The 17,564-nt window shown below is 44.5% G+C and overlaps 2 protein-coding genes across 6 annotated transcripts in view; one reads left to right on the top strand and one right to left on the bottom strand.

The window, feature by feature from the left end:
* The first annotated feature begins 6,185 nt into the window (after positions 1 to 6,185).
* On the top strand, positions 6,186 to 15,765 carry LOC111142534 (thymidylate synthetase). 3 transcript variants are annotated; one of them, XM_022495789.1, is made up of 7 exons: positions 6,186 to 6,463; positions 8,237 to 8,310; positions 11,076 to 11,250; positions 12,778 to 12,879; positions 13,658 to 13,833; positions 14,221 to 14,292; positions 15,148 to 15,765. In XM_022495789.1, exons 1-7 carry the CDS (start codon positions 6,250 to 6,252, stop codon positions 15,283 to 15,285), a joined length of 951 nt encoding a protein of 316 aa, XP_022351497.1. In that variant the 5' UTR covers positions 6,186 to 6,249; the 3' UTR covers positions 15,286 to 15,765. The 3 variants fall into 3 exon arrangements, with proteins under 3 accessions (XP_022351497.1, XP_022351498.1, XP_022351499.1); XM_022495790.1 differs by lacking the exon at positions 12,778 to 12,879 and having other exon boundaries at positions 15,148 to 15,751; XM_022495791.1 differs by lacking the exons at positions 8,237 to 8,310; positions 11,076 to 11,250 and having other exon boundaries at positions 15,148 to 15,751.
* Positions 15,754 to 17,564, bottom strand: part of LOC111142533 (enolase superfamily member 1) — a 26,903-nt gene continuing 25,092 nt past the window's right edge. For 2 of the 3 annotated variants that reach the window (XM_022495787.1, XM_022495788.1), the window contains 2 exons: positions 17,219 to 17,300; positions 16,247 to 16,637 (listed from right to left, as the gene is read on the bottom strand). In XM_022495787.1, the coding sequence (XP_022351495.1) occupies positions 16,545 to 16,637; positions 17,219 to 17,300 (175 nt within the window). In that variant the 3' untranslated portion in view covers positions 16,247 to 16,544. Of the gene's footprint in view, positions 16,638 to 17,218; positions 17,301 to 17,564 lie in introns of all 3 variants that reach the window. The other variant, XM_022495786.1, reaches the window with a different exon arrangement.

Raw genomic sequence — 17,564 nt, 5'->3', positions numbered from 1 at the left:
ATTCCCATGATGGTGCAGCCATCACCTCCATCCATTGAGAGAACTTTTTTCATCTTCCTCAAACTAAACTCCATAGCCATTAAACACTGACTCCCCATTTCTCTCTTCTCCCGGATCCCTCGCAAGAACCATTCCATTTTCTGCCTCCTCTAGGCACCTCACCTAAGTGGAATCATACAGCACTTGTCCTTTTGTGACTCGTTTATTTTACTTAGAAGAGTGTCCTTAAGTTTCATTCATTTTGTAGCTTGTGCTCGAATTTCTTTTTAAGGTTAAAGACTATTTCAGTGTGTGTGTGTGTGTGTGTGTGGGTGTGTGTGTGTGTTGCATTTTGTTTATAAACTCATCTATCCATGGATAACTGGGTTGCTTCCACCTTTGGGTCACTGTGATAATGCTGCTATGAACATGAGTGCACTTCATTGTTTTGTTTTTTAATTGACACAACAGGGCTCTCTTTGAAAGAGTCCACACTTATTTAATGGAAAGTACAAGTTGTCTTTGGCTGACACTTATTTGACCTCATAATTTGAACATTGGTGCAATATAATAATCAGAGGGTCCTTTGCCAGTATATGTCACTAACGGTTACATTGGAAATATATTTATAATCAGCCTTTCCAGTTATGAAAAGGAATACAATGAGGGAGGTCTCAAAACTGTTAAAGCATTTTCCACCTAGTCTTGAAATTGTATTTGACAGGAAGGTTTGTTAGAGAAAGAGGGGTCAGAGACAGCCAGTTGAATATAATCCACTGCAAATGAAGATAAAGCCTCTCTTACCTAAACTGAGGGTCATAAAAAAAAAAGACACTGTTGATAGAATCTTGGATTCCTTAATGTGCAGAAGTCTCAAATAAATACAGCCTATTCAACTATATATTTGATATATTTGCCAGGAAGTTGCCAAAAAATACGTTAGAAAGGGAACCTATTTTATGGCCAATGAGCTACAGAAAATCTGCAGAGTGAGGAGCAGGAAGAGGGGGTTGGCAAGTGGAAAGCCACAGTCTTAAAAAGCCTCTGCACCCAGGCTCACCTGGCTTCTAATCCCCACTGCTATATTTCCTAAGTGTGTGACTTCAGGTGAGACCCTTAACCTTTCTAAACCTCAGTATATTTACCTTAAAGTAGTAAAAGGAATGGTTTTTGTTTGTAGGGTAGTTAGGAGAACCACAGTAAATAATCCGTAATGAAAAGCATCAATAAATCATAGTGTTGATTATAAAATAATATTATTATCAAGTACCTGACTCAGAGTTGGCTCTCCAAAATGTTTCCTGCTTTCTGGACAAATATTCCTGAGAGTTTGTTGTGTAAAGAAAAGGTTTCTTATTTTTTTTTAAAAGATCTATTTAGGGGCGCGTGGGTGGCTCAGTGGGTTAAAGCCTCTGCCTTTGGCTCCGGTTATGATCCCAGAGTCCTGGGATCCAGCCCCGACTCGGGCTCTCCGCTCAGCAGGGAACCTGCTTCCTCCTCTCTCTCTCTCTCTGCCTGCCTCTCTGCCTACTTGTGATCTCTGTCAAATAAATAAAATCTTTAAAAGATCTATTTACTGGGGCATCTGGGTGGCTCAGTCAGTTAAGCGTCTGCCTTGGGCTCAGGTCACGAACCCAGAGTCCTGGGATCAAAACCTGCATGGGGCTCCCTACTCAGGGGGGAGTCTGCTTCTCCCTCTCCCTGTCTGCCTCTCTGCCTGCTTGTGCTCTCTCTCTCTCTCTCTGTCAAATAAATAAATAAAATATTTTTTTTTAAAGGATCTTATTTACTTATTTGAGAGAGAGAGCAGCGAGCCAGATGTGGGGCTTGATACAGGACTTGATCCCAGGACCCTGGGATCATGACCTAAGCCGAAGGCAGACGCTTAACTGACTAAGCCACCCAGGCACCCCAAGGAGAAGGTTTCTTTAGACCAATAATACTCTAATATTTTTGTTCTCAAACTTCCTAACAGGAATCTTAAAATGTTATAAATACTCTTGCATGTCGTTTTTCAACATAAGCTAAAAGAATAGCAAAATTTTATTTTCCCATGTATTGTAAATATTAGCATTTTAAAAATATAACAGTTTCATCTCTCTTTAAAATGTATCAAATGGAATCTAAATATCATGGCAATTTGATACCCAGCATCATCCACTTAAACAAAGACACAAACAAGTTATTCTTTAACAGTAAGAAATCTTATTTCCTCCCATTTTCTCCTTAAATTCTGATTTTCATTCTCCTTTTCTCAGAGAATTTTACCTTAATGTAATATATTCTTATACTTAAGCATCATTTTAAAAAAATTATTTATTTATTAGAGAGAGCAAGAGAGAAAGAATGAGTGTGGGGAGGGGCAGAGGGAGAATCAGACTCCCTGCTGAGCAGGGAGCCTGATGTGAGGCTGGCTCTATCCAAGGCCCTTGGCTTGGGATCATGACCTGAGCCAAAGACAGACACTTAACCAACTGAGCCACCCAGGTGCCCTATGTCTAAGCATTTTTTATTGATCAATAAAATGTTAGCATTTTTAGATTTTAAAAATTAAAAATCTCCCCAGACACAAAAATATAGGTATCAAATATTCATTCTCAATTGAGTTATTGCCTATAATTATCATTTGTACATGTTGATCAAAATAACAAATATATTATAAATTTCTATGACCATTAAACATATAAAAATAAATTTTTAACAGAAATAGACCTCTTTTTTTTTTTTTTTAAAGATTTTATTTATTTATTTGACAGAGAGATCACAAGTAGGGAGAGAGGCAGGCAGAGAGAGAGGAGGAAGCAGGCTCCCTGCCGAGCAGAGAGCCCGATGCGGGGCTCGATCCCAGGACTCTGAGATCATGACCTAAGCCGAAGGCAGCAGCTTAACCCACTGAGCCACTCAGGCGCCCCACAGAAATAGACCTCTTAATGAGAAGGAAGAGCTTTGCTCCCTAACAAATTAATGTATCCATTGATAAAATTCTTTCGTAGAATAAGTTTCAGCACCCATATTACCCTTATTTTTAATTTTTATAGATGCAAGTGCTAAGAAACATGCTGACATGAATGCACTGGGGGTTGGAATGTTTTTTCCCTCAGGGTGGTCTTGACTGGTGATGGACCTAAAGTAGTTCCTCTGTACAGTTAACATGATGAGCACTGAGTAATGGATAGAATTGTTGGATCACTGTATTGTAAACCTGAAACTAATATAACACGGTATGTTAATTAAATTAAAATTAGAATTAAAATTTTAACTAAAAAAATTATTAAATAAATAAAGTAGTTCCTCTGTACGTTCAGTAGCTTTTTACTGGGTTATGTAATCATCATAACACTCGTCACTATCTGCAGATGTCTTGTTTGGGAACATATGCATTGTTTGTCTCCGCTAGAACATCAGTTTCTGTGAAAGGGACTTTGTCTACCTTGCTCCCTGCTGACATGTGGTAGGCACAGGGATATAAATTCTTCTTGGTTGGGGGTTCCTGGGTGGCTCAGTCAGTTAAGCCTCTACCTTCAGTTCAGGTCATGATCCCAGGATCCTGGGATCGAGCCCCGCATCAGGCTCCCTGCTCAGCAGAGAGCCTTATTCTCTCTGCCCCTCTGCTTACTTGTGCTCTCCATCTCTCTGTCAAATAAATAAAAAAAAATCTTAAAAAAAAAATTCTTCTTGGATGAATGAATTAATGATACGTTCCTCTGAGAGGATCATTCATTTATGGAGCAGCCCTGGAGAATGGAACTATTGTTTCTCTATAATCATCAAACCAAGATCTCCAAGTACCACAGTGGAAGAGGAATCTCCACACGGCCAGGGGGCCTACCCTTATGTCTTGAGGTTCTCCTTGTGGTACAACTGATACTCAGCTGCAAAAGTTAAACTCGGTTCAAAATAACAAAAGAAAACGAAACACGGAGGGTAACATACAACTGGAAAATCTGGGATATGTTCAGGTTGGGATCCTTCCCCTGTTTAGAGATTATGGAGATACTTTTCTATAGGGTTGGGGTTGGAGAAATACCTGCACTGAGCTGTCTTTCCACACACATGCTAAAGCCCTACAATTTGCAGGACAATCCTGCCCAGCAAAGAACTCTGCATTTTCTGCCTCATCCTGGGCTGTGCTTCCATATGGCATTTTAGCTTTGTAGACCCAGGAGCACGCTCAAGCTACAGCAGGCAACGTGAGTGCCCATTCCTGCCTCAAGTCTGTTTTCTGAGTTCAGATTTTCTGACTGAGCATGTTTCTTCCCAAATGCTCACCAAAACGAATGCCCACTGCATCTGGTGCTACCTACCCTGTCCAAACAGTAAAACACAACACAACACAGCAGGCCCGTCATTCCTAACAGAGACAGGTGACTCTTTAAAACTGTTATTATCCTGAAATGGGGTAGGGTGGGGAATGCACTGCAGGAGGGGGACATGAATCTATGCTGACCTAGGAAAGGCCGGCCTAGTACTGTGATGGATGAAATAGATTTAAAATATCTGCTGTTCTGTAACCCAGTGCATTTTTTAAAAAAATTTTAATTATTTATTTGACAGACAGAGATCACAAGTAGGCAGAGAGGCAGGCAGAGAGAGAGGGGGAAGCAGGCTCCCTGCTGAGCAGAGAGCTGGATGTGAGGCTCGATCCCAAGACCCTGAGATCATGACCTGAGCCGAAGGCAGAGGCTTTAACCCACTGAGCCACCCAGGCGCCCCACCCAGTGCATTTTTACTGTGGTCTTGTGAGCACTCATACAACCAAAGGACAAGAACGTGGACTTTCCAGCTATGAGGCTTGTGAAATGTTCCCTGAAACACTCCCTCATTCTGTGCATAGTATTTTTCTCCCTCCAATTAAGGCAAATACTCAGGTATTTTGTAAATTGTCTCTGAGAATTGATTTATTTTTTTATAGGCTTTATGCCACATAAAAGCATGCAAGATTGTTTTCGCTGAGGTTAGGCAGGGCTGCAGATGAAAGATATTTATCTCTTCCTAGGATTTGCGTTACAAAAATTTCAACCTTGAGGTTGAGAGAGAGGTTGGCAGACAGATTCCAGAATCTTGCACAAATTCACTTCAGGTAACCAGAAACAAAGGTTGACTTCATTGGACAGCAAGAAATAGTGTTTGATATGTTTCAGAGCCTACATCTTATTCTTTACAATCCCAGACCTATCAACAAGAAATACACTGACCATCTACTATGTGCTCAATAAATAGTTGTTGATTCAAAAGACTACTTGCTGCATGTGCATGTATTATGTAAATAGATGTATGTAAATATATGTACACGTAAAATACATGCACATGTATTTTACTTTAAAAAGATTTTATTTATTTATATATACGTTTTTTAAAGGGGGAGTAGGGGGACGGACGGACAGTGGGACAGGAGAGACAGAATCTCAAGCAGGCTCCATGCTCAGTTCAGAGACTATGCAGGGCTTGATCTCATAACGGGGAGATCATGACCTGGTCTCAATCCAAAAGTTAGGGGCTTAAGCAAATGAGCCACCCAGGCACCCCTTAAAGATTTTGTTTTTTATGTAATCTCTCCACCTAACATGGGGCTGGAATCTACAACCCCTAGATCAAGAGTTGCATGGTCTACTGACTGAGCCAGCCAGGCGCCTGTGGTACATTTTAAACTCATTAGCAAATAGCTCTTATTCACCAGTGTTTACATTATAAACATTTCACAGTAAGTGAAAACTTTGGTATCAAAAACTTGAAAAAGGCTGGTTGTCATTAATTAAGTAAAAAAGCTGCCTATTTCACTCGCTCCTGCTACCGGCCTTCATTGAAGATGGGGGAAAACGGAAACGCACATCGCCTGACGGCATGACCCCCTTAGTTGTAGGAAACATACCTCAAATAACAGGGTTTTGTTTGTTTTTAGATTTCACGAACATGTGGGGACTGTTCCAGGCTCCCCTTAGTATTGAATGGCGCGGTGGACTCGGAAACTTTCTAGCCAGAGCGGCCTTTCTCAGCCGACACACCAAAATACCGGACTTAGGTTTTTAGCTTTTACAAAGGGATTATAAACCCCACAACCCCGGAGCACGCGCCCCTTCCAACTTGGGACTCCGCGCGCTCCTGGGACGCCAGGGGGTCGCGCGCGGGCCGACGTCAGCCGACAGGAAGGGGCGGAGCCACCGCCGCGTTGGCGGGAAAAGAGGCGCGCAGAAAGGCGCGCCGAAAGACACTCACCCCCGACCCAGCCATCATCCGCCGCCCGCGTCCCGGGCCCGCAGCCGCGTGAGCGCCATGCCCGCCCCGGGCTCCGAGCTGCAGCGCCCGCCGTCGCCGTCCCCGCCCGCGGCGCAGAAACCGGCCGCGGAGCCGCAGCCGGCACCCCACGGGGAGCTGCAGTACCTGGGGCAGATCGAGCATATCCTGCGCTGCGGGGTCCGGAAGGATGACCGCACCGGCACCGGCACGCTGTCAGTGTTCGGAATGCAGGCGCGCTACAGCCTGAGAGGTGACCCCCGCGCGCCTCGGGCGAGGGGGCTTGCGCCCGGGTGGGCTCCGAGCGGCCGCTGGGGGCGGGGAGGCGCGCCTGGAAATGGCTGGGCTTTGCCATCAACCTTTGTTCCTAACTCGATCCTGGGAGCTCCTTAGCCCCGCTTTGCAGACCCCCAAAACAGAGACTCGGGTTAGAGGAATGATTTGCGTAACGTCAGGAGTGACAGAAGTGGGAGGTGAAACCAGGTCCTTTGGCTCCGAGTCCTGTGCTTACTCTGGTCGTGTCTGCCCCAGAGTGGACACGGTCTGGTAGTGTTTGCCGCATACTAGAGAGTGGGAGAGGATCTGCCGGGGCTTGAGCTCGGACTTGTCTAGAGGTTCCCCTTTTTGGTTCTTTCTCCTCTCTGCCCGGTCTGGCCCTTCGGTTTGGCAAAGTTTTTAAAAATTAGAGTGAAGGAATAAGGGCGGGCCAACGGCCGCGGAAAGAGCGCGAACGGAGAGGCTGGGCGGGAACTTGTGGTTCCAGACAGTTTTCCCGTCTGGTCCGCACGAACCAGCTTTCCTCTTAAATCTTGAAACAGGAACGCTAGAGGACGAGTAGAAGTTCTTACTCGTTTTTTTCATTAAAACAGGGTGGCTCCCGAGAAGTTTCTCTTGGCTGTTATTAGAGTCAGGCTTTCAGGGGACAAAGACGAGGGTGGGGGGAGGGGTGCGCAAGACTAATATTTTGGACGCAGGTATATGGGTGGTTTTGAGTAGGGAGAGACGCCCTGTTAGTAAAGCTGATTCACTGTGGTGAACAGGGGGAGGACCCTCAACCCCATACCCATTTCAGAGACTGGAAGATACCCAGGCGGCGGGTTGGACAGGGATGTGCCTTAGGGCAGCTTCCTGCAGCTCCACACAGTGGCCTCCAGTGAGCCACAGATCTCGTTTTTTTACTCCAGCCCATCCGTTTAGACCGTGGTCAAGTTACCTCTCTGGTCTTTGGCTTCCCGTGTGCTTAAAATAGAGAAAATAATGCTCAGTAGGCAGTACTGATAAAAGTAGGTGCTTGAAAAAAAGTCTCTCCTTGTTAGGTGATAAGGTGAACTGAATAGGTAGTGAATTTAGAGATAAGCTTTTACATTTTGATCTCTCTGCTGCTTGATGCAAACTAGTATATTCCCTCCTGGTGCCTGTAAAAAGGAGATCTTAAGGATGCCTCAAGGAAGGTTGTTTGGAGGCTTGGATAAGGTCATGCACGCAAGTATTTAAACGGTTACTATTTTTGGTACACTAAATAATAGAGGTTAATTTGCTTTGCAAATAATTAAAAACTGTGCTTTAGCTCTGGTTAGTGTGGTATCTACTGTCTCCTAGACCTGAGCAAATATTCCCTGGCAGGATAATCAAGGAAGAGCCCTGGGAGCCTTCAGCCTTTTTTTAGGGCATATTTTGTGTGTTGTCTTCACACCTCTGTGAAGGAATCACACTAACTGGGAAGTAGATGGTAGCTCTTTTCCTGTCCACATGGGCATCCCTGCCTGGCTCGTGCCCCATCTCACCGCAGGGAATTCCTGTGGTGGTCAAGGGATTGAGGAGGGCAGTCTCAGCCTGAATCGTGTCACTGACTTAGGCAGTAGTCTGGGAGCTCCACCCAATTCTGGGGCACCTATGCGATTGCAGTCATAGTTTTCTAGTTGGTCCTGTGGTCACTCAAGGGCCTTATGTCCCAGGGGGCAATCCTCCACAGAGAAAGCTGGATGATATGTTCTAATTTCCCATCTTGAAATTACTTGTTTTTCAGATGAATTTCCTCTGCTGACAACCAAACGCGTATTCTGGAAGGGTGTTTTGGAGGAGTTGCTGTGGTTTATCAAGGTAAGGAAGCTGGTATTGGAAAACAGTGTGTTCTCAACCCAGCACCAGTGGTCCTTTTAAAAGTCTGATCATGTCACTTTTCACCTGCAGCCCTAGTGGATCCCATTTTACTCAGTAAGGTCAGTAAGACCCCACTCATGGGGCGTCCTGTCCCAGCTCTAGCTTCAGCGAGCCACTCACCCTGCTCCACCCACCTGTCCTCCTTGCTGATCTTTGAGGACATCAGGACATTCCCACCTAGGGCTCTGGTGCTTGCCAGTGCTGAACCTTCTTCCTCTACATGTAGCATCACTCACTCCCTCACCTCCTTCAAGTCCCTGCTGAATGAGCCTTCTCTAACTTCCCGATCTAAGACTGTGATTACCCCCTACTTACACACACACATCCCTCCCACCCTCCTTTGTTTTCTGCGTAGATAAACATTATCAGCTGATACATAATGTCTGCCCTCTCCTTTTACCTATATAAGGGGGGAAGGTAGACAACAGATAAACAAGTAAACTGTTAGAAGTTCCATGAAGGCAGAGGATTTGTTTTTTCCCATTCATGTTTGTATCCCCTGAGCCTAGAACACAGCCTGCCATAGAGTAGGTACTCAACATGGATTGATCATTGAATATAAATCCCAGCCATGTTCTCATATTTGTATAAGCAAGAAGGATCTCTTGAGTAACAAGCTATCCCTCTTCCAAAGAGGCAAGTAGGTACCTCTGGCAGAGGCCAAAGTGCTTCCTCTCGTTCCATCTCCTGGTTCAGACCAGTGATATTTTGGCCAGTGCTATTCAGAGGGTACCTGAGGAGATGGGCTCAGTTCTGGGCCATGTAGAAGCTGGGATCCCTTCTGCAGAGCACGCAGTGTGGTGTGTCTGATCTTAGGCCAAATGAGACCCAAGACTTCTTACTACATTTTAGAAAGAGTTTATTTAGATTTGGATCCAATCCAGTCTTCCCTTACTTTTGTATTCTTGAAGTGTTTTCTTCTGTGTTATCTTATCTCAGCTGGCAGTGAGTGTCTAGTTCCAGGTACATCATCAGAAATCTCAGAAGAGCCCCTTTGTAAACCAGCTAGAGCCCTGTCAAATGGAAGAAAAGGGAGGCATTAGAAGCAATATGGGAGGGAGCATCTGGGTGGCTCAGTGGGTTAAGCATCTGACAAATGATCTCAACTCAGGTCTTGATCTCAGGGTTGTGAGTTCAAGACTGGCGCTGAGCTCCACCTGGGCATGGAGTCTTGCAAGATTTTGTTTATTTATTTGAGAGAAAGGAGAAAGAAAAAGAACATGAGTGGAGCGGGGGCAGTGGGAGAGGAACAAGCAGACATCCCACGATGAGTGGGGAGCCCGATGCACGGTTTGATCACAAGTCCCTGAGATCATGACCCGAGCCAAAGGCAGATACTTAACCAGCTGAGCCATCCAGGTGCCCCCATGGTGCCAACTTAAAAAAAAAAAAGAGGGGCACCTGGGTGGCTCAGTGGGTTAAAGCCTCTGCCTTTGGCTCAAGTCATGATCCCAGGGTCCTGGGATCGAGCCTCGCATCGGGCTCCCTGCTCCTCAGGGAGCCTGCTTCTTCCTCTCTCTCTCTGCCTGCTTCTCTGCCTACTTGTGATCTCTGTCAGATAAATAAATAAATACATCTTTTTTAAAAATTACATGGGAAAGATTGAAAAATGACTTATTGGAGGTGAAAAAAATAGTACAAACTCAAAAACAGAAGGGAGGAAACAAGATGCTCAGAACTAAAACAGATTCCCTGGTTTTATCTTAATTTACCTTGAGTTCAGGATTCCAAGTACTCTTTACCAGGAATGTGCCAGACTCTCTAATAGAGTTGCTCCTTGGGTGACGGATGAAACACAGGAGTCAGGACAAACCCACGCTGCGGCTAGCATCTGTAGGCAAGATGGAGACATGGGGTCTGTGCTGAGGGTAGGCTCTGTTGAGCACTGAGCACTTTCTTGTGTTCTCTAACCCTCACAGTAGACGTGTGGGGTTGCGGCTGTGCTCTTCCCTGGGTGGGGACAGCGAGGCTAGGGGTCAGAGAGCTGTCAGAGGAGAAGAGTGCTGGAGGGCAGGCCTGGTGTGTGTGGCACTGTAGCTGTGCTTGTCACCATGACAGCGCATCATACCAGGAGGCCGCTGAGGTCTGTCTTTGACCTGAATGCACGATCAGGACACATGTTGGGATGATATGGGCCAAATTAAGTGATAAACATTGGCTTGTGCTTGGGAAAAACAAAGCCCCACCTTAACTACAAATATAGGTTGGGGTAAACAGAACTTTATAGTGCACATATGAGCTAATGTGACCAATCAATCAGTCTGTAAGAAAAGCTTAGGTACAGTACTTAGATACTGATTAGGCCAGTTAGTGACCTACATACCAGGTCTATGATCCGTTGAACAGATTGAAGGTGAGACATGAAATGCATTTTGGGGGATCACACTTACACAAAACACATTTGTTAAAAAACACAAAACCTTTAGGTGAGGTGGGAATAATGAAAGGACTTGGAGGTGTTTAATCTAGAACATTTAGTTGAGAGGAAGAATCCCTTGTCCTGGAAGCGATTCCAGGAGACTGTCCTAGGGGCCCTCAGAAAGTCTGGGCTGGGACTGGCCCTTAAGGACAGGACGTACCGTGTGGGACATGCTGAGTGGCTGTCTTTGCTGTGTTAGCACAGGCCAGAGGAGCAGTTTGTGGGAGGCTCTTGGGGTGTCAGCTTCTTTACTCGGTTGCCTGCTCTGCTTTCCTGTCTCTTGCAGGGATCTACAAACGCTAAGGAACTGTCTTCCAAGGGAGTGAAAATCTGGGATGCCAATGGGTCTCGAGACTTCTTGGACAGCCTGGGATTCTCCAACAGAGAAGAAGGGGATTTAGGCCCAGTTTATGGCTTTCAGTGGAGGCATTTTGGGGCAGAATACATAGATAAGGATTCAGGTGAGAAAACAGCGATGCGTCACATTTCCTGAGCACCCAACATAGTATGAGTTGGCCCCATTGTTTCAAGTGAAACTGGGGGCCAGTATCTATACAGATGCTGCTGTCTGTGGAGCTGATGTATAACTTTGACTTTGTGAGCTGTTTCAGATTCAGGTAGAGGTCAGATCACACTCTTGGTTGTTAGCATTTATTGGGTACTTGGTACTTTCCATACTGTGTTTCATTAGCAGATACCTACATGGAGGGTCGGTTGGCTGCTGTGTTGGGGAAATAATGTAGGAAGAAGCCTCAGGATTGCCTTGTAGTGGCTTGATCACCTGTTTGAAGGCTGAGCCACCCTGCACACTTTAGGTGGTGCTCATGTGATAGTAGTTCTTGGCTTACCCTTTTCTCCCTGCCCTTCTCAGGTGGAAGAAGATGAATCATCTTACTGCTGGACATCCACCTTAGTCTCATGGTAGCACCATTTGCCCCCATCCTTTGACCCTTCCTCTCCTGCCTGTCCATAGGTCAGGTGTTGCAAAAGCAAATGCCTACCTCCTCAGAATGTGTGCGCATGAGTGTTTGTGTGTGTACACACATTTGTAGGAAGTGCTACCTTGCTGGCTGGACAGAAACCATTGCTAATTTTAGCACCTGTACATTTATATAAGCACCACAACCAACATACAGAACTGTACTATCACAGTGCATCTTTTTCTTTTTTAAGAAAAGAAATTTTCTATTTCTTTGCTATTTTAGGGGATCACAAAATAGCAAATTCCTTTGCTATTCCTTTTCCTGAAGCTATGATCATGACAGGACATTCTTCCCCCTGAAATTAAGAACAACTGGACTAGAATATAGTCTGACCCCAATAAGCGCAGGTATAACCGGAGGGGATATGAAGCTCCACACTTCTCAGACTTCGCAGCTCCCAGTTCTATTTCAGAAGGAAGGCAAGAAATTAAAGTCCAGAGACCAGAAATGGGAGATAAGTACAGGGTGGTGTGAGAGTTACAGAGGTTTCTTGATATTTATAAATTAGTAGGTGTTTGGTTGCTAAATTGTAATTTTAGGTGGAAGCATTGGGAGAATAGCATCCAGACCACTGTCCTCTGTTGGAGCATGTGTGGAGTGGTGTCTTCTATTTAAGATACAGTACTTTCCGTGGCAGTAGAGTGTGATGGAATGGTTGATGGGTGTAGAGACAGCCCCATGAGGACCATGGAAGAAACTGATTGCTGGGATTGGAGAAAATTAGCAATGGGGAGGGGGGCTGGTAGGGAGGGGTGGCACCATGACAGATATTTAAAGGATTCTTTTGTAGGAAAGAAAAAAACCTTTGTTATGGCTCCAGAGGATAGATAGCAAAGTCCTGAACGCATCATCAACCCAAGAGAGCAGAGGAATTTGTAGAGTGCCTTGGCTATCTTATAGCGTGACCTCGGGGGGCTTGGTAAGAGGGTGATAGATGGCCTCTAAGGTCATCTCATGAAATGCTGTGATCAACATGTGGCGTGTCTTCTCTTGACAATTCCACAGATTATTCAGGTCAAGGAGTAGACCAACTGCAAAAGGTCATTGACATGATCAAAACCAACCCCAACGACAGAAGAATCATCCTGTGTGGCTGGAATCCAAAAGGTTGGAAGCATCCCAGTTATTCTCTTGTGTCCAGACTGTCCACTAGCACAAAGGGAAGCCCTGTGGCTTCGCATGGAGGCTGCCGATAGAAGGCTGGACCCTGGGAACCACCCCCAGCCACATGGCTGGTGTGACCCTGGGCAAGTCACTCTTGGCCACACTTCTACCTTCAGATGATGGGGTTGGATGAAGATGATCTTAATATGTGTATTGATAGTTCTTTTACTCCAAAGAGGGTTTTAAATTACCTGTAAAAATACACCTTGGATTTTAACAGCTTAAATTGGGGTGGATGAAGTTTCATATCTCCTCCACCTGGCTGTTAACATTTTAACAGTTAGAGTAAAATTAAACTCTACCAAGGTGTAATAAATATTACCAAAGTGGAATATTTGCTTTTCCAAAAGAGAATTTGAACACAGACTTTGTGCATGGGGTGACAGTTTCCTGCGGCCCCTGGGAATGAATGAGTTCTTCCTGCTTGTAGTTTGGCGCCACGAAGACAGCACAAGTAGTTTTGGCCGGATGACTGTGGCTTCAATTATGAGCGTACATCCGCAGACGCCATGTGTTGTTGGATGGGTCACTGTAGGCATGTTGCCAGCTGCAGAATTGGAATGGTCTGCTTTTGACCTAGGTGGTGGTGTAGGTCATGAGGTCACTGGCCCAGTGGCCTGTTCTCATCTCCCCCATAGGAGCCGGCTCCTGTTTCTCTCGTTTTGTGTGTAGCTGCATTAAGACTGCCGGCACCTCATTTTCCTTTGTGCTGGCTCCTCAGATCTTCCTCTGATGGCCCTCCCTCCGTGCCATGCCCTCTGCCAGTTCTACGTGGTGAATGGTGAGCTGTCCTGCCAGCTGTACCAGAGGTCAGGGGACATGGGCCTGGGTGTGCCCTTCAACATCGCCAGCTATGCCCTGCTCACCTACATGATCGCACACATCACAGGCCTAAAGGTGGGCTGCGCCCTGAAGGGAAGGGGGGCTACCCGCCTGAAACCCTGAGCTCGTAGGTTATTTACCGTGGAAAAACTCTCGCAGGGAGGCCAGTGTCTGGTTAGTTTTAAAATGTGATCTGTGTGAGAAACAGCTGCTCACCTGGCAGCCTTCCAGGGAGGCTTCCTGTTTCTGCGGTCTGTATAAGCACACACGTTGGTGCGGGTTATTTACGAGACAAGACAACTTTTGTGAATATCAACTTTTCTCAAAAGCTACGCAGGTGAAATTGCTTTCTGAAAAGTGTTGGAATGTTTGCATAGTCTACATAATGTGCTTTTAAATGATGTGTCTGAAAGGAATTGAAACTAAAACATCTGCCATTTTGCTTACTCCCATGGGATTTAGCCAGGTGACTTCATACATACTTTGGGAGATGCACATATTTACCTGAATCATATTGAGCCGCTGAAAATGCAGGTAAGAGTGATATCTGTCACACTTTGAATTTTGGTACCTTCTCTTGATAAGACGTTGCCTTCTAGAACATCCCTCATGTAACAGACCTTCTGCTCTGTGCTGGGGCAGAGATAAGATGCCCTGCTCCAGTGCAGGGACGGGTGGTGGGCAGGGACAAGGCATTGAAATGGCAATTAAAAATAAGAGTGATGCTTAATGAGCCCCAAGGAAAAAAAATTTAACAAGATCCTTTTAGCCCCTTCCAGATGAGATCCAGGTTTTGGAAGTTCCTCCTTTGTGGGAGCTTGGCTATTTTTGTGTAGAGGGTACCTTTGGGGTTTGTCCAGTGGCTTCTGTGGCCATCTGCTCCAGTTATGCTGGACAGAGTGATGAGGTTAGAGCCTGTGTCCATGTCCCCATTGCTACCCTCTGTTCACTCCAGGAACCCCAGCTTCCATCCCTCTCTGGTGTCAACAGATGTCATCTTACCTCACCCTCTTTGCCAGGGACAGTTGGAGATAGGGATTATGGGACTCAAATAACCATACTTGGGTGCCTACCAGGAGTTACAGATACAGAAGTGAAAAAGTGTCCCATCCTTAATAAATTTGCCAAGAGCAGTCAATTGTAAGATGAGCCACAAGGCTCCTGATGCTGTGTGATGTCCCCGAAGATCCTTCAGTCTCCATGTGTGGGAGAGAATCCGCCTAAAAGTTATAACCCAGGAGTGTTGCATAAGCCGGGGCAGATATCTGCACTATTACACTCCTGTGAAATAATACTTCACCAATAATACTGCGTACTTGTTTCACATGGAGCAGAATTAAAGCAGGTTGTACAGATAATGGCAAAATAATCATCTCCTATTGTTTCTAGCTTCAGCGAGAACCAAGGCCTTTCCCGAAGCTCAAAATCCTTCGAAAAGTTGAGACCATCAATGACTTCAAGGCTGAAGACTTTCAGATTGAGGGTTACAGTCCTCACCCGACTATTAAAATGGAAATGGCTGTTTAAAGTGCTTATAAAGGAGATATTTGAAGGCTATTCAGTCTGTAGGGTTTGGACTGAGTACCCAGGTGAAAGCTCATTTGCCCTAGAGGAAGAGGGAACTAAGTCAAAAATCTCTTGGTGACTAGCAGTTATTAACTTGTAAGAATGTTGCCACTGACAAACAACCTTGCCAGATATCTTAAAACAAAATGCCTTGAATTTGGTTAACTCACTGAGGACATGTGAAAATGCTGAGATGGGGACTAAGAGGAGAATAAAAACTGGAATACTCTTAAAACATGTACATGCATTTCAACCCCCCATTTTTATGAAGGTCCATGAATTTCAGGAATTACACATCAGCTCTTCCCCCAAATCTGAGCAAGCTAAATAACACCAGCATTCATTAATAATGTACAGTTGTGGTTATGAACATTTAAAGTTATTTGCTTTATATATTGCTATAATAAAGATGTGTTCTGCATTCATCTTTTTAACAAAATTTTTTTAATTCTGTATTGCCATTCTGCTCACTTCCTGCCTAAAAGATTTAAGTGAACCCTCCTAAACAAACATATGCTCTATTCTCATTTGGATACAGCTTAGAGGTTTAGTATATTTTAGAAATGGAGATTAAACTGTATTTTGCCCTATTTTTCTGCAGTTCATCTAATTCTGGTTGCATTTATCATTAGCATATAATTATTTAGGATAAAGTTTTAAGGACTATGGAAAAATAATGTATGAAATGCCATTTTCCTGCCCATTATCACTGTCATGGTTTCAGTATGGTGTGAATCCTCTGCTAATACCCTTAGAGCAAGAAAAGCAAGGCTAACCCACTCCAGGGATAATGCATGAAATCCTTTTACCTTTGGTTGTACACCAGCTACCTCATAGTCCTGCAGAACTATTTTTACTCTGCTAATTTTTAACAAGTGTTAGAATAAAGCAGTGTTCCAACAGTTATGCAACCTGCTGCTTATTTTCAAAGTACAGAATAATGTCCACGTACCAGCACTTGATAGAAATTTTTCTAAGAACATCTTTCTGAACTTGGAGTTAAATCTAAATTTGTTTAAGGATTAATTAGGAGAATGTGTTTATTTGTAAAAGAATCAAGTAATAATGACAGCTGATTCCTGGGGTTAATAGGACTTTGGCTGAAATTGTTTTGAATTCTAGGATGATTTCTTTCTCCTGTTTTTGTAAAACCACACCCAAAAAGTGTATGTAAGACTTTTCACTTAGGAAAGGGTGTTAGGGCTGAACATTTAATTCCCTTAAGCAGCAAGGAGTTTCTTCCAGACTTCACCATCTGGATACTGGTGTTTCTTTACAGATTCTTCCTTCATTTCTGTTGAATAACCAGCATCCTATCAAAGACAAAGAATAGAAAGAATAGTGTTAATAACCACCTGGAACAAAACTCATATATGTATTTCTGCTGCTCAAAGAAACGCTGTTTTCATATTATTTGAAATGGGGAAGGATACGCTTTTTATTGGCTACATCTCAGGATTAAACTAATCACTTCCTTGACAACTCAGCCTCCACTGGTGAAAATGAGCCCCAGTGTCTTGGACATGATGAAGATAAGTGGTCCAGACAACACAACCGCAGTCTAAACGTTTCAGTTCGCTAACTTGCTAGGTGGTGCCAAGTTTTATTTTTTGTTTTGTTTTGTTTGTGGCAGGGGGTGGGGAGGGGTTTGCACAAGAGGTGTTCATTTTAAGGTCTCAGCTGGTGTTGGGAAGAAAGGCTGGCATTAGAGAAGCCTTGTTGGGGCAATTTCACTTTAACTCCTGACCTTCAGGCCTTGGAAATTTGATATTGCTAACTCAAGAGACATTTATAATTTCTAGATACTGAAAATAAGCTCTAAGGAGACCGTTTTGCACTCTAGGGTCTAACCTACAAGAACAAGAATACCAGGGGCTGGCAGCTCCTTGCTCACCTGAGGAGGCATGTAGGAAGCCTTTTTGATTACCACTGGATACCTGAAATGTTCGTGCAGGTGGTCGACATATTCACACATCCTAGGAGGAAGAAATCAGATTAGGGCAGTAATTACGGTCTTATGTTAGATGATTCGTGTGGTACTAACTGTTAAAGCAAAGGCATGAGCACCGCTCAAGAAAGGGTGGACTCAATCGGGTGCATGTCTACGCAAATCCTTCAACCACTGCCTCAGGTTCTTTCTGTAAAATAAAGTAATGTGAGGGTGAAGTCACACGTGGGTGGGTAAAAAAGTCTGTTGTAACTCTACAGATGGTCCCCAATTTACAACGTTTTGACTTAAG

Source organism: Enhydra lutris, unplaced genomic scaffold, assembly GCF_002288905.1.
Source record: "Enhydra lutris kenyoni isolate GAN:26980312 unplaced genomic scaffold, ASM228890v2 scaffoldscaffold8, whole genome shotgun sequence".
Classification (NCBI taxonomy): Eukaryota; Metazoa; Chordata; class Mammalia; order Carnivora; family Mustelidae; genus Enhydra; species Enhydra lutris.
Note: the sequence above shows the minus strand (reverse complement) of the source record. Positions and strands in the feature narration are given on the sequence as shown.